This window comes from Branchiostoma floridae, chromosome 4, assembly GCF_000003815.2.
Source record: "Branchiostoma floridae strain S238N-H82 chromosome 4, Bfl_VNyyK, whole genome shotgun sequence".
Taxonomy (NCBI): domain Eukaryota; kingdom Metazoa; phylum Chordata; class Leptocardii; order Amphioxiformes; family Branchiostomatidae; genus Branchiostoma; species Branchiostoma floridae.
The window spans coordinates 23,111,608-23,126,500 of NC_049982.1; the positions used below are offsets into that span (position 1 = coordinate 23,111,608).

Below are 14,893 nucleotides of genomic sequence, written 5' to 3' on the forward strand. Positions count from 1 at the left end.
GTGCAGGGGGGGGGGGGGTGATGGCTGGGGAGGGGGGGTGCAAGCGGAATCACACAGGGGGTCAAGAGGAGTGACGGGGGGCCAGATGAATTACGCCGGGGGGCAAGGGGAAGTCCGGGGGAGGTGAACGGTTAGGGGGGGAAGCTGAAGGAGTTAGGTGGGGGTGTGGAATACCGTAAAGAATTTTTTATTTTTTTTTTGCTTTTGGACAGACGGGGACAATGTGGCACTGCACTCAAGTTTACATACACGGTACAGACAGAAGTCAGGTACCTATTTTTACACCTGGGTGAAGAGAGAAAGGTCGTGTAAAGTGCCTTTCTCAAGGGCACAACGTCGGGGGGCACGGTGGGGATGGAACTCAGAACCTCTAGGTTCCCAGCCGAACGCTCTACCACGGTTACGCCACGCCCGACGCCACATAAAGAAAATTGACCCACCTGTTACACCGGAATAAATGCGCTGTGCCAGGTTCAGGTGCAGAACAGTAAACAAAGACACAGTCAGAACTGTTGTTAGGAACAGTTGACGGCGTTTATAGATCATCCTTTTCGAGAGAGGATAGAGGAGGCGACGCCAAACAAACATTGCTATGGAACCGCAGGTCTCTCGTTCGACCGGTACGACCTGTGATTAGTTGTCTTCAAATATTCTGTTGTTATCACAACCAACAGCCAATGAACTGCACAAATTTACTGTAATGCATCACCTCATGCTTCTATACATGTGTGTTGAATATAATACATTTCACATTCAATACGCTGTAACATCAACTCTCCATAATTCAACCAGGTGTCATAATATCGCCACATCTTCATATTGTTATAGCACCCTTGTCAAGATAGTCTTGAACACCTCAACATCTGAAGTGTATAAACCTCAGATGAGGTTGCTATACTGGAATGGTACATCCCTTTCAATTCATGCATTTTTGTCATGTGGCAGTATTATGGCACCCGACACAATTATGAAAGTTGATATTACAATACAGGAAGCCGAATTCAGATTAATGTGCGTGATTGATTATCATAATGACAGCGTTTTCACGTAATATCAGAATCAATTACTCTTCACTGCCAATTGTTAGATTATATTTTCCGCAGTCTACTGCTACGTACAGTGAACGCTTTTGAAGTGTGAAAAATAATACAAGTGCACCTGTTTGGGCAAAAGCTCACCTGAAGCATGTTCAGATCGTTTGTTTCCGCTTCGAATTCATCTCTTCAAATTATGTAGCACAGGACTTGATTCAATTGATGTATCAACCACTCAAAATCGATGTGAATGTGCGCAAAGTATTAAAGATGACGTTATGAAAATGTTATAACGTGGTATAATACATACTAGTACGCTAGATTATTTCTTCATCAGGGAGTAGGTTGTGGAAAAACTAAACTTTACTTAACCAACACCACGTTTAATTAGGACTTAATTGGGACCCCAAATTTTCAGCCGACTCCGTCAGCCTTGTTCACGGAATGGACCCGTCTGCTGTAGCTTCCGGACGTGACGTCAGGGACACACGACTGAAGTAAGGGGTCGTAAATGCCAGATAACCTGTGTCGCCCCCCGACTCTGTTCGGTGATGGACGGAGTCGGCTGAAAATTTGGGGTAAGTCCCAACTGAATGTGGTGTTGGTTAAGTAAAGTTTAGTTTTTCCACAATGTCATGTACCAACACAGATGAACTTTCATGCTAAGGGAGTAGCTATAGGTTGTGTTGTCGTTCAATGTATATACGAAGCCCAAGAAACGTTTGGCCTTCTATACATACAAATAAAGCTTAAACACTGCATTCTTGCCCTGTCACTTTGCGCAACACATGTCAATTAAAATGGAATAAAGGCAGGCAGTTATTTTTAAAAATAGCATTTTTTAAAAGTCTAACAGTACCCTTACCCGAAACTGCCTCAAGAATAGACCTAAAATATTCCGAACGTATCAGCCTCGAACGAAAGTTACAAATGACTGAACAGGACCCGTTAAACATTGTTTGTTTGTTTGTTTATTTATTCGCACACAAAATATTACATTAAAACACAAAACGAAAACAATGGATAAAACAGGTACAGGAGGAGGGAAAAAGCTCGTGAAGCGTATGCTTAGCCCTCCTCCTTTAAACTAAACAAAATTGATTATGATTTATAATAATAAAGTAAAGTAATCCATAGAATAATAATGATACAATAAGGATAAACAAGTAATTAATTGTATGAATAAACAATGAACTAGAAAGGCCGACATTTGCTTGAGAGCAAATACAGCATATTTCAGCCATCTCCCTCCTCATGTAACAATAGACTGTTCCAAAATCACTCGTGCAAAAATGGAACACTTCTGCTTAAAATGACTTCTAACTACTAATCACACTTATGAACAGAAATGAATCTTACAAAAACCCCTTCAAGAATGGACTCAAAAAAATAGACGACTCCAAAACACTTCCACTAAGAGATGGAATTTGGAATCATCAGCCGTCCAAAACCATATTTGAAACCCCCCCCCCCCCCTCTGTGCAAGAATCGACTCTTCCTGCCTTATACCCCTATGTAAAGTGGAGCGATCCAAAAATATATCAGCTAAAATAGTCAGAAAAGTCCACAAAATAAATTTTAAAAAAATACCCCCTTCGTCGAAGAATGGAATCTCCCAGCTCACCCTGTTTGAAATTGCACAATAGACAAGTCCAGAAATACTCACAGTACATGGCATTTTGTATAAGAAGCAACCCAGTCCAAAACTGAATCTTAAAAAAGACCCCCGTGCGTAAATGGGCTCTTCCAGATAACACAAGGCTTGCTGATTGGCTGCCGAATCCTCCTCATGTACAGTCTTCAGGTTGGGTTAAACTTCCATTTAACAAATGGAATTCGGAATCATCACCCATGTCCAAAACTGATTTTTTTTAAATCCCCCCTATGTGCAAAAATGGACTGTCCCAGTAGTAGTCTTATGTCAAGTGGATCAGTGCGAAAACACTTCCACTAAAAAAACATTGGCATTATCACCAAAGTCTAAAAGTAAATTTTAAAATGCACCCCCTGTCCAACAATGGACTCTTCCAGCAAAATAAGCTCGCTCATTGGCTGGCCATTAATTGGATTTACCTTGTCCACCAACCACCTGGATGTCTATGGACTAGGTAGGTAGGTAGATAATTGGATCTACCTGGCACACCTGTGGCCCTGACACACCAGAATGACCTAGAGGTCGTTGAACTCGGCACTCCAACCTTACCTATCCTAAACTCTCCCACAAAAACCTCCTTAAGGAGCCATTTTGAAGTGATTTATACCGCATATTATACATGGATCCTTTGAATAAGTATCTAGGGCACCTCTGTGCCAAATTTCAGGTCATTTGGATGTAATACCATGGTACAGGCGGCCAAAATATACAGTTTTGGTCCAAAAGTTGCATTAAAACCTCAATAATATCATTTAAGGAGCAGATATGAAAAAAATGAAAAAAACACATTTGGGAATTTGCCCACTCTACCCTTGTGCCAAATTTCAAGTCATTTGGTCCAGAAATGGCGGAGATGAATCGCTTTGAAAATTTGACAGGAGAAAGAAAGAAAGAAAGAAACATTACGAATACAATATATTTCACCATACCTATGGTATGGCTGAAATATAATGATAAAGTAGCATATGTTACCAACGCGATTGATTTAGTTAATATTGATGTGCTAAGATCGAAGTGAAGGACATCTGAAATATGATGGTTGCGTTGTGCGCGTTTGCTAAATAACCATTTGTATTTCTCGTATTACTATACCAGTGATACCGGCGTAACATTATAATAATAAGCTTATCTATCGCCTTCTCAAATTATAATTACAGCCATATTTATGAATAAGTCTAAAACAATGAGACTCATTTTTTCTTCCTTGGTTCAGCGACCATTTGAAATGGTGCCGGGGAATGTACAACTGAAAAGACCCCATCGGCAGACGGCATGCGGCTGCCCTCTGGCGGTTTGAAGGTGAAGCGCTGTAACAGGGAGGTGAAGATCAGGAACAGCTCCACCTTGGCTAGCCGTTCACCAGGACAGAGGCGACGACCTGGAAAATACCCGTTATTCCGTGTGTGTTGTATCCAACTTTCGTCAGTATCTACTTTTCGTACTAGGCCGAATCCTGGATATCCAGGATTCGGCCGAAACAGGACGCATCCTGGATAAACAACGGTGTTTATCCAGAACGTGTATGTGGGGGTGGAGCTTCCTGTTTTCGAGGGAGGAGACTATGCGGAGGGCGGAGGCACGGTGTTTTCGTGGTCAGAAAGCCGCCATGTTTGTATCTCCCCGCAAGAGGTTTATTTAGAATTTATTCTGTCACATCCTGGTGTTAAAGAACTTAAACGAATGTTCATAATGATACTTCGATGTTTACATGTTACTTACGTATCAGGCCCAAAATGCTTTTTCCGTAATGAATCAACAAATGGCAGTCAAGATGGGATAAAGTCACTGTTGTTTTCCATTTCATTTCCAATGTCCATCTGGAGCTCGCCAACAACTCGGCCGAGCTAAATTATTGATTTGTAAAGGGGGCTTAATCACATTATTTACAATTCAATTTAAATTCACCGTGTAACTTCCAGTTCACAGTTTAAGGCATCCATCAGAGTAAACAATCCCCATGTTCACCTGCTTGTAAACACCCCATACAGGCCCTCCAAGGGTTCCAAACTCACCCATAGAAAACAGGATCAGTTCCTCCCTCCTAACAAACTTCCCGGACCCGTCAAGAAAGCGTGTCGGGTCAAACTTGTACGGCTCGGGCCAGAGCTGTGGGTCGCGCAGCACCGACCAGATGTTTACCTCCACTCGTGTAGCCTGAGAGAAATATAACATGTCCGTCCATTTGACCCGTACGTAGCTTGTCAATCGCACGTAGCTTGAAAGTAAACTTTTATCATATTTCACCCATACCACAGGTAGGGGATGACATATATTGTCTCTATATGTTGCTTTTGCACTATTTCTCCGTCTTCTGCTAAATTTTCAAACGGATTCGACTTTTGTACTTATTGGCCAAATGACCTGAAATTCGGCATGGGGGTACAGTTAGGAAATACCCCCGGGTGTTATTTTCATTGTTTTAATATAGGCCCTAGGAATTACTTCAGTACTGAATTTTCGAACCCAAGTGTCCTGCATGGTATTACAAGTTTATAACCAGAAATAATGACTAGAGAAAAGTGCCCATAGATTGCAATCAAATACTGGAAACGGATAATGTTACGTATATCGTAGAAAGTGGATTCGAAGGTCAAAGAAGATGTGAAAGAACAAAAATAAAGAATCAACTGTTCGGTATACCATACTACTCTGTTTGTTTAGTCATTTGTTCAACCTTCACTTAGATTTCAGAATGAAGGCAACTTTTTAAAACACTTACCAGACTTCCTTTTATTCGCACGCACGCATCAGTTTGGAGTTCCCGGAGTATGTCATCCATATAATCAAATTAACATGGCCTAACGAGACCTTTGAATAAACACAGAAATGGGTCCAACTGTCTACTGTACTGTTAACTCTGCCCTACCTTGGGAATGTGGTAACCCCTGAGGAATATATCACTGGTGGTAAAGTGTCGAGGTGCCATTGGAACCGTTGCTGCCATCCTGCTTATTTCACTCAAGGTGGCCTCTGTATAGGGCATCTGTGCCGGAAAAATGAAGTGTTTGAAACTCTATCACGATACTAGGACTTCATCTGTTGTACGACATTTGTCAAAAGACCATTACCAAGTATGACAGAGCCGACCATCGATTGGGATCTTCAATAACATGTTCAGTCAGAAGACTGCTGAAGTCGGACTATACATTTCCACAATTTCCCAAAGGATGTCTCGTGTTTTCGCCGTTAACCAATGGTACGACGACTATAACAGGGCCATAAAAGCACAGTTATATTCGTCATAGGTTGCTGTTTTTTCAGAGTAGTCGTAGTCAAATGTACTTTACCTTGCTGCGATGTTCCATGGAGGGGTCCTGGTTCGGTCCTACCACGCTGTCTATCTCCTGATGTACTTTCTGCTGGATGTCCGGATGGAGAATCATGAACAGTACGGCCCAGTGCAAGGTGTTTGCTGTTGTGTCACTACCTGCCAAGAACAGTTGGCGGACGAGCTTCGGAAAAGAAAAGCGTGGAACGTTATACCTTGCAGAGGAGCGTCATGTGAAGATCTTTATCTGCCCACTCTGGTCATGTCAACTAACGAGTAACTAAAACTACGCAAAAAAGGTAGTTAGTGAGTTTCAACTAGCATCTCATCTACTAGTTTTTGTCAGTGTCACTGACGAAAACTAGTGGATGCTAGGTGAAACGTCTGACCGTTTCCAAAACCATATCCAGTTGCTTGAGTAACTACTTTTTTGGCGTATCTTATTACCTGGATGTCTAGCCTTCATCGACGTAACTAGAAATATTTTTTTTTTACCCAGGAGGGTTGTGAAGCATAATGTGTTGAGTATGTATGCCATTGAACAAGGAGTATGCATAGAATTCCATCTCCTTTTCAACGTTACTCGTTCCTTTTCTTACTAATACTTACCGAAACAAGTTGCTCTTCGGTGAAGGTCGAATTCTGGTCTCCCTCTCGCTTTGTAGCTTCTAGAAGGAATGCGTCTAAAAAGTCCCTGATGTCATTCCGGTCAAACGTTTCCTTGTGTTTTGCTATCTCCTCCCGGATGTGCTGCAGAATCTTGCGTTGGTTGTTTTGATACCGTTCTGTTGCCTTCTTTAAACTAGGAATCATACGAGCCGCTGGAAAGGCGATTGGCAGCAAATCAAAGGCCTTAGTAGAGAACGTTTGCTCGATCATCAGTAGAAGTTCGTTACCCTTGACATCATCGTACTCGTAGCGAGAACCGAAGACGAGTGAGCAGATGACATTGGAAGTTGTATTCTTCAACAGCCTAGAGATGGAAAAGGCCTGGTTTTCTGTCTTTGTGATGACATCGATGAGGGCTCGTACCTCTTCTAGAATCTTCCCTTCCATGCTCCTCTTGCCAACACCGAAGTCCCGGAGAGCGGACATGGTGAACTTCTTCTGCTCCTTAAATCGAGGAGTGTATGGTTCAAGGATCAATCCTGAAAGACAGCCAACCCATGAGAAATTAGAAAATATGTGTATCTTTTTTTAAACCTTTATCAGCATTCACATACCAGTGTACAGACAGTATAATACAAACATAATAATACATTAAAAGCAATTCTCATCAAGTTGTGTTCATGAGGTTACAGAGATATGTCTATAGTGTTATTTAGCATGTTTCTAAAATATGCAAAAGTTGGTTTGACGTTGAAAATATGTGTATATGCAAATATTTCTGTCCAGAAATAAAGAGTTCTACTGCTTATAGCACAACTTGCGGGAAATTCCTGAGCAGCTTTACACCTTTCTCTTGCATCTGTTTGGCATCTGGTACTGCATGTTCCAGATAAATGTTCCCAAAGATAAAGAACTAGAGTTCCAAGACTTCATATTTCTACAATGCAAATGTGCTGATATTGGACTGACCCCCGACGAGTTTAACCACTTGTTAACGACAGACGTACTCTGTGTGGATATAAGGCATAAACATATTTTCTGGTACTAAGTCAATTGCACCTGAAGAATGAATGTAGCTTCCTGTGTGACAAGGAATGGGAATGTAAGATATCGCCCACAACAACAACTTGTGCATTCGGCGATACAGTTGTAGTGACTGTACATGTCATGTTTCTGAACTCTTACCTTTTGCATTCTGGTCTGGCCCTAGAATAGAAGTCGGAGGACGGCTGGAGAAAACATCTGCGTTCGTCACCAAAGTCTCGCGGATGGCCCTAAAGCCATTCAGAACAACCCTTGGCTGGCGAAACATGTACACGGTGAAGACGTCTCCGTACTTCTTAGACCACTCTTGGAAAACCAAAGGCATATCCTAGTGGTCAAGAAACATACATGTATATAAATGTTGGGCGAATACAGATTCACAAACCCTGGTATGAATGTGATCAAAACCGAATCAACAGTAAGATTCGTATATTGTTGATGAATCTGTAAAAAAAACTCTGCCAGAGGATAAATATATAGAAGAACTTTATTGCACGACAATTGTACATGATACAATGTATGGCAAAAACTATTACATAAAGTACAAAATAGAGGTATAGGATAAAGCTTAACAACTTAGTTAACATAACAAGAAGGGCTAATATAATTCTTTGATATAGTATTACAATGGAGTATAGGCTAATCATTAGTTACGGTATTCTTTCTAATAGCAGAGCAGTCCTTGATATATTTGCCTATTTTTGCATTCTGGGAGTTCTGACATCTAAAGATATGTATAAATCTGTTTGTAGCATCGAGTCTCCTGAAATCTGTTGTACTTGACTCGAGAAATATGAATAATTCATTACGTAAACTAGCGTATCTAGGACATTCCATTATAAAGTGTAGTTCATCTTCAATATATGTATATGAGACCATGTAGGAGCACACACCATATAGATAATAGCTAGTCCCTTATCTTCGAAGAGATGAAATATTACAGTCTTGTGACTAAAGATGAGTGTGTAGTGTACATCGAGGAGCTGGGTTAATGTGCAACATTGTTGAGGACTAGATCATAGCGGCCTTGTCTGATTGACCAATCAGCCCCTGGCCCCGAGACATTGCACAACACCAGCTAGTTCTGGACTATGACCCGGTGGATGTTTGCTGTCTTGCTAAATTCGTGGTGCCACAATCATCTTAAAACAACACCGTTTAACGCTGCCACTTACTACACGGTGAATCCACAAACCACGAATGTTCACACGAGGCTATGGTATATAGAGAGGTTTCTCACTACAGTCTGTTCTAAATACAAGCTAAAATAAAGTTGTATTCCGAAAACTATCCGTGCAAATCATATCCTGTAAATATAGGACGTTCACCAGCAGCTGTCAGTTACGTTTAACATCGACCACTGAAAATCAAATCCAAAATTACTTGCCTCAGTAGAAACTAGATTGAAAGCGCATATTGTTTTGCATATTGTTTTACATATACTTAAAGTAACCTTAGGTTACCCAATGTAACCCAAATCTTCCTTACTTACCTAGGTAGAGGTCGTAGAGATTTCAATCTTACCTTAGTCATGCTGAACAGGTTCCCCACCAGCGGAAGTCCTCTCGGTCCGGGCGGCAAGCCGGGTATTGAAGACCGCTTACACAGCACCGTCGTGATGATGACCACAACGCCAACTAGCAACGCCTGGAGGCTCCATGGCCAGGTGAGGGCCAGCAGAACACTCATGATCGACATAACTGTATCTCCTTTGTGTAACCCAGGTGTGCATGCGCCTCGTATGCAAATAACAACCCATATCCTTATCTAGAATAGTCCATTCTGAAAAGTTGGCGAGTCATTTTTTCCCTTCCTCTTTGAGCATGAAGCTATACCAGTTGAGGACTTTGTTAGCCGTTTTAACTATCATGTGGCTGGGTTATTAAAATACCTGCACATAAACGGAGACTTTTGCTACCAAATAAAGCAAAGAATTGAAAGCCTTTGTGATTGTCCACCTTCCAAACTCGTAGCCATGGTAGGTTCCTGGACGATTTTCCCAGACACTAGCTTTACATCACGCCACAGTGTCCTTCACAAGATCCTTCTCAGCTCATTAAGCAAACCCAGGTACATGGGTTGGTGTAGTTGTCCCGATGGTCAGACCAGATTTTTGGCCTCCTGGTGGTTGAACTTGATTCTGCAGGTGGCCTCTTGTTAGTAGATGGAACGCTTCCGGTGCCAGTTCTACAGAAGGAAACGAACTTGCGGTGATGTTTAGTACATATAGGTTGGTGAACTGGTGTTGTCCTGGCGATTAGGTTTGAAGTTGGGCCTCCTGGTGGTGGAACTTAATACTGAAGGTGCCCTTTTTTGTTTTAGTGTATTTGGCCCTGGACATATTCTGTGCTTGTGATTTTTTGGTGTAAGGTGGAGTCGGTGTAACTTTGCATCCCCCCTCCCTAGCAGCATGCCGTGGAGGCAGTTTGGTCCCACCGACATCTGCTTGGCTAGGCCTGGTCAGATTCTGTTGCCCATGTAGGCAACAAGGGCCCACATTCCCCCAGGTGGCTAATTGTAGTATACATGTACTATTCACCGAGAGGGGTGTAGCTGTTTTCTGGATATTTGTAGCCAGCAAAACTTAAGAACCTTTGAGTGGATTGTGATTATATATGGATAGGTTTTGCGAAGACAAAGGTTACAAGCAGCTTGCCCTGGAGCTGCAGAGGAAGTTTAATATCTGAGTAACTGAACACAGAAAAAACGGAAGTCCATGATATTCGGCATACAGGTATGTTACACACAGATGTATACAATCAGATATGGATTATGCAAATTAGGAATGAATGCATATTACTAATGAGTATGATATATGATACAATGTTTTCAATAATTTTTGGGGCTTATAATATAGCTTGGGTACCTACTGACTGCAAATACACCAGATATATTATATATCTCTTATAAATGTACTTAGTTACTTGTACGTCGCCTCAATGACATTAACATGCCTTCCAAAAAAGGTAACATAGCAAGCCCGCAAAAAAAAATCTCGACTCGAAGAGCCTGAGAATGAGTCTCGGTGGTCATAGACGTATGTGACTTCTGGTCTTTGTCGTCATAGACAGGGGCCACCCTGGAGACAAGCTCAGCAAAAGCTGGAGATTCCTGCAGCGTTGATTTACCGTAGCGGGAACATTTCCCCAAAGAGATCCACGAAGTCATTTGTCACCTCTCTAAGGCTTAGGTCCGAAACGGGGCTGAAACGAAAACAAAAACGACATTATTTACCAAGGGATATATACAAATTATGCTCCTGAGTATCTTTTACGTTCTGTGTGTTTTGTTGCCCTTTTATCATTTTTTCCGTTTCCAAAAGCTACCCGGCCGGGCCCCGGGTTGGGAATTGGGACCTAAAAAAAAGACTCAGGCTTAGTTCAAAACGGGGCCCGGTCAGGATATTTGCTGAAACGAAAAAAATAACATTGTTACCAAGGAATATATACAAATTATGCTCCTGTCTATCTTTTTACGTTCTGTGTGTTTTGTTGCCCTTTTGATCATCTTTTCCGTTTACGAAAGCTACCCAGCCGGGCCCCGGGTTGGGAATTGGGACCTAGGCCTAATCAGTTCATAAAATTTAAACCGTTATTGAATTCCGTGTACTTGTGGCAGGATGTTTATGTAATACAATCAGCCGCTGCCGCGTGCCTGCAAGGCTTGTTGCTTCTATTATACGCACGAGTGGTTGATCCGGTTGAACAACACAGATACACAGACAAATACTGCCATCGATATGTGATGCACTTTAACCCCTCCACCTGTCTACTTTGTCCTAGCCAAGATGTCTGCTGCACAAAAGCTGTTGCAGTGGGTCGGCGTCCCTTTGGTGTGTGTGGTCGTGATTGTGGTGGTCCGAACCGCCACGTTCCCTTCCTACCAGACACGCCCACCGCCCTGTAACGCTACAGATGAAGATTTTATCCCCGCCACCGAAGATAGGCTCAACAGGCTCAGCCGGGCAATAACCTTCCGCACCATCTCGTACGAACCGGGGCGAGGAACGCCCGAGGAGCTGCTCAAGTTTATCGCCTTTATACGCGACAGTTTCCCCGTTGTTCACTCCTCCCCGCTGGTGACGAGAGAGGTAGTTGGGAACTACAGTCTACTGTACCGCGTGGAGGGTTCGGACCGCTCCCTGAAGCCTGGTCTCCTGGCAGCTCACCTGGATGTAGTACCCGTGACCGAGGAACCTGGCTGGGAAGCTGAGCCGTTTTCTGGGCAGCGTAAAGACGGGTTCATGTACGGCAGGGGGACCATAGACTGCAAACATAACGTCATGGGACAAATGGAGGCGCTGGAGTTTCACCTGAAGAGGGGTCATCGACCGAGACGAACCTTGTACCTTGCGTACGGACACGACGAAGAGGTTTTAGGTCTCTACGGTGCGAAGCAGATTGCAAAACTGTTGGCGGATCGCGGAGTAAAATTGGAGTTTCTTCTAGATGAGGGTTTTAGCGTAACTAAAGAATACGTACCAGGAGTGGCAAAGAAAGTGGCCCTACTTAGCGTCACGGAGAAGGGCTACTTGACGGTAAAGCTCAGTGTACGGATGAAAGGAGGACACGGGTCCATGCCTGAGAAAGAGTCCGCTATAGGCGTTCTGTCTCAGGCGGTTACCAACTTACACAGGAACCCACAGCCAAACCTCTGGGGGTCGGGTCCAGAGCGGGAGTTCGCTGAGCACCTTGCTACCGAAATGAGCCTTCCCCATCGCGTGATGATTTCTAACCTGTGGCTCTTTACCCCCATCATTCGATGGTTTCTGGCTCAAAAGGCCGGTACTAACGCTCTATGCCGCACCACCACGGCCGTCACACGATTTAACGCCGGGATTAAAGATAACGTTATCGCTCCCGAAGCAGTCGCCATCGTGAACCACCGAGTTCATCCCAGACAGACGATACAGGAAGTGGTAGATCACGACGTCAAGGTTATCAACGACCCCAGGGTCAAAGTGGAAGTTGTGGCGGCTCTGGTCCCTGCACCCATCTCTCCGAGTGGTCCCGAGTCTCCAGCATTCATGACGATACAGGAAAGCATCCAACAGGTCTACCCAGACTCGCTTGTGGCTCCCTATGTTCTGTTGGGCAACACAGGTACGTAAAAAAATGCTTTTATAATTTATTTCATGATATGTGTTCTTTTCTATATCCATTCTACCCTCAATTGGCCAGGCTCTCTTCGGAGCAGATAAAGCTTTGGGGCAATCTTTCGGACCCGGTAGGAGTTTTACGGAATAGGAGCCAACAAATATCGTGGATGGCCAATTACCGCGTGAAACTCCTACCAAGTAGTCTCTACCAAACTCCCACCTGGACCGAAATCCCGAGGCAACTTATTCACGTTACACTTCTCTATTTGGCCAAACTCTTCTCTTTTACCGACTAGAATTCCTACCAGATGCGAAAGATTACCTCGGCGTATGAGCTTCATCTGCCCCAAAAGAGAGCAAAATAATCCACGATAGACTGGATAGGAGGTTATCATTTGTTCTGTTTGAAAATGTTTCTTTCTTACGTGTAGATACTCAACACTACTGGAACCTCACGAGCGCCATCTACCGGTTCTCTCCTAACGTCATGGGCCCAGAAGACTTCGCGAGATTTCACGGCGTGAACGAGAGGATCTCCATCGAGGACTACGGGAGGGTGATGAACTTTTATTTCCACCTGATGAGGAACGTTGATAAACCCTTGGTGGTGAGGAGACACGAGCATGATGGGGATTTGTAACTCTTTTTGAGTTTTTTTTTCATTTCAAGGCACAACATAGTAGCTAAGGTCTGTGCTGCATGGTAAGCTATATAATAAGGGGAGTAACGGACTAGCAATTGGACAGGTGGTTTCAGAGAAAGTATTGACTTAATAAAGCCATTTAGTGTACATTTATCCCAGACCTAGCTAAGTACAGGTCACAAAAAAAGACAGAACGTACATGCAAAAGTATCATAGAGTTAGCCTAGTACAGAATGTCGACTTTTTCTCGCTTCTTGGCAATGGTGGAAATATGGGATTGTATGGGTTTAGCAATAGTCGGTCGTCGAAACTTCAGTGCTACTCGTATGTCTAAACACTCCATATTTCACACGAAATATTATTTTTGCTCTTGTTATGAGCATGATGAGGTTTGGTAGCTTTTATGAATTGTTAATCTTTGGAGTTATTTAAATACAACGTTATGGCAGGTAGAGTTAATTTTATCAGCGTGTTCTGCTTTTGATCGTGGCATAAATTGTCACTGTTTTTTTAGCAAATCTCACTCAAGAAATAGAAAATACATGTTCGCAGAGATGAATTTTTCACATGTTGAATACGTGTGGGATGTACATCCTTCATGAGAATTATGTGACTTGAATGTTTGTATAAGAAATAAAGATGTTATTTGTATATGGTTTCGGGTATGTGTATTAACTTGCATCTCGGGTTTCATAATTTGGAGACCACCCTAGACACAATGTAGCAAATATTTCAATCAAAATCCTTGACCGCAATGTTAGATTTGCACATGACGTAATTCATTCTGACGATAGTTTGTGTTAAGCTGTTACATAGTACCTAGAATTCAAATGAGTTAAGGTGTACTCTTACTGAACTTGTGTCAAGCTTGCGTCACTGCGGGGTTCGAAAGATACTCAACAAATCCTTTTTGTGTATTTTGTCGTCTTCTAATTCGTACTAAGCAATACCTAAATTATAAAAAAAATCGGAGAAAATAACAAAACAGTGACGCATTGAACGAACCCCGCAGTGACGCAAGCTTGACGCAAGTGCAGTGAGAGGGCACCTTTAGATTTGTGTATGACAGATCGTTCGATGTATCAGCCGCTGTCCGCCCATGCCTGCAGCATTGGTTTGTTTAATAACAAGCTATGCTGAAGAAATGGTTATCAATGTTGAACAACCATTTTCCCGGATCTCTGCCGTCCCGTTACAAATATTGTGGTTCCGCAACAGCAATGGCAGCCCTGCAGTTCCAGTTTCCAGCTGCTAGACGTTGCTCTTGCAACCTTTTCGCTTACCTGAATGCGTCACAGGCAAGACAACTGCATCGCAATCTAGGGGGTCCGGATTGTCTGCATTTTGATATGCAAATCATGCTGTTAATAGTAGTTGTCTGTCGTTCTTTTAATTGTCACTCCTTTGAATAAAGGGCGGTGTATGTTTGTAAGGCCATGTATATACAAAAACACATGTTGCTGTGTGAACATTATAACTTATCTTAATCTAGTGTGTCCGGATTTAGAATTTTTCATTATCTAAAATGTCATTTTCCTGCATT

General features: G+C 42.8%; 3 protein-coding genes across 3 annotated transcripts in view; 1 reads left to right on the forward strand and 2 right to left on the reverse strand.

Annotated features, from left to right (window-relative positions):
* The window catches only part of LOC118414379, a 5,518-nt gene extending 4,908 nt beyond the window's left edge, over positions 1-610 (reverse strand). Inside the window, exon 1 of the mRNA XM_035818399.1 lies at positions 441-610. Within this exon, the coding sequence (XP_035674292.1) occupies positions 441-588 (148 nt within the window). The 5' untranslated portion in view covers positions 589-610. The remainder of the gene's footprint in view (positions 1-440) is intronic.
* Positions 611-3,643: 3,033 nt separating this feature from the next.
* On the reverse strand, positions 3,644-10,903 carry LOC118412851 (cytochrome P450 2D6-like). The gene is made up of 7 exons (XM_035815893.1): positions 9,134-10,903; positions 7,751-7,937; positions 6,566-7,104; positions 5,976-6,140; positions 5,555-5,671; positions 4,701-4,842; positions 3,644-4,066 (listed from the first exon to the last, which is right to left on the reverse strand). Exons 1-7 carry the CDS (start codon positions 9,305-9,307, stop codon positions 3,879-3,881), a joined length of 1,512 nt encoding a protein of 503 aa, XP_035671786.1. The 5' UTR covers positions 9,308-10,903; the 3' UTR covers positions 3,644-3,878.
* Positions 10,904-11,308: 405 nt separating this feature from the next.
* LOC118414462 (N-fatty-acyl-amino acid synthase/hydrolase PM20D1.2-like) lies at positions 11,309-14,001 on the forward strand. Its single transcript, XM_035818517.1, has 2 exons — positions 11,309-12,711; positions 13,139-14,001. Exons 1-2 carry the CDS (start codon positions 11,397-11,399, stop codon positions 13,345-13,347), a joined length of 1,524 nt encoding a protein of 507 aa, XP_035674410.1. The 5' UTR covers positions 11,309-11,396; the 3' UTR covers positions 13,348-14,001.
* The last annotated feature ends 892 nt before the right edge of the window (positions 14,002-14,893 follow it).

What these genes read in the sequence shown, in the direction of transcription:
- LOC118414462 (XM_035818517.1), top strand. Translation starts at nt 11,397, where the DNA reads ATGTCTGCTGCACAAAAGCTGTTGCAGTGGGTCGGCGTCCCTTTGGTG. An exon ending in TGTTCTGTTGGGCAACACAG is followed by an intron (nt 12,712 to 13,138) that starts GTACGTAAAAAA and finishes TCTTACGTGTAG; the next exon opens with ATACTCAACACTACTGGAAC.
- LOC118412851 (XM_035815893.1), bottom strand. Translation starts at nt 9,307, where the DNA reads ATGTCGATCATGAGTGTTCTGCTGGCCCTCACCTGGCCATGGAGCCTC. An exon ending in GCCAGACCAGAATGCAAAAG is followed by an intron (nt 7,105 to 7,750) that starts GTAAGAGTTCAG and finishes GCTGTCTTTCAG; the next exon opens with GATTGATCCTTGAACCATAC. An exon ending in ACTGATCCTGTTTTCTATGG is followed by an intron (nt 4,067 to 4,700) that starts GTGAGTTTGGAA and finishes GGTATTTTCCAG; the next exon opens with GTCGTCGCCTCTGTCCTGGT.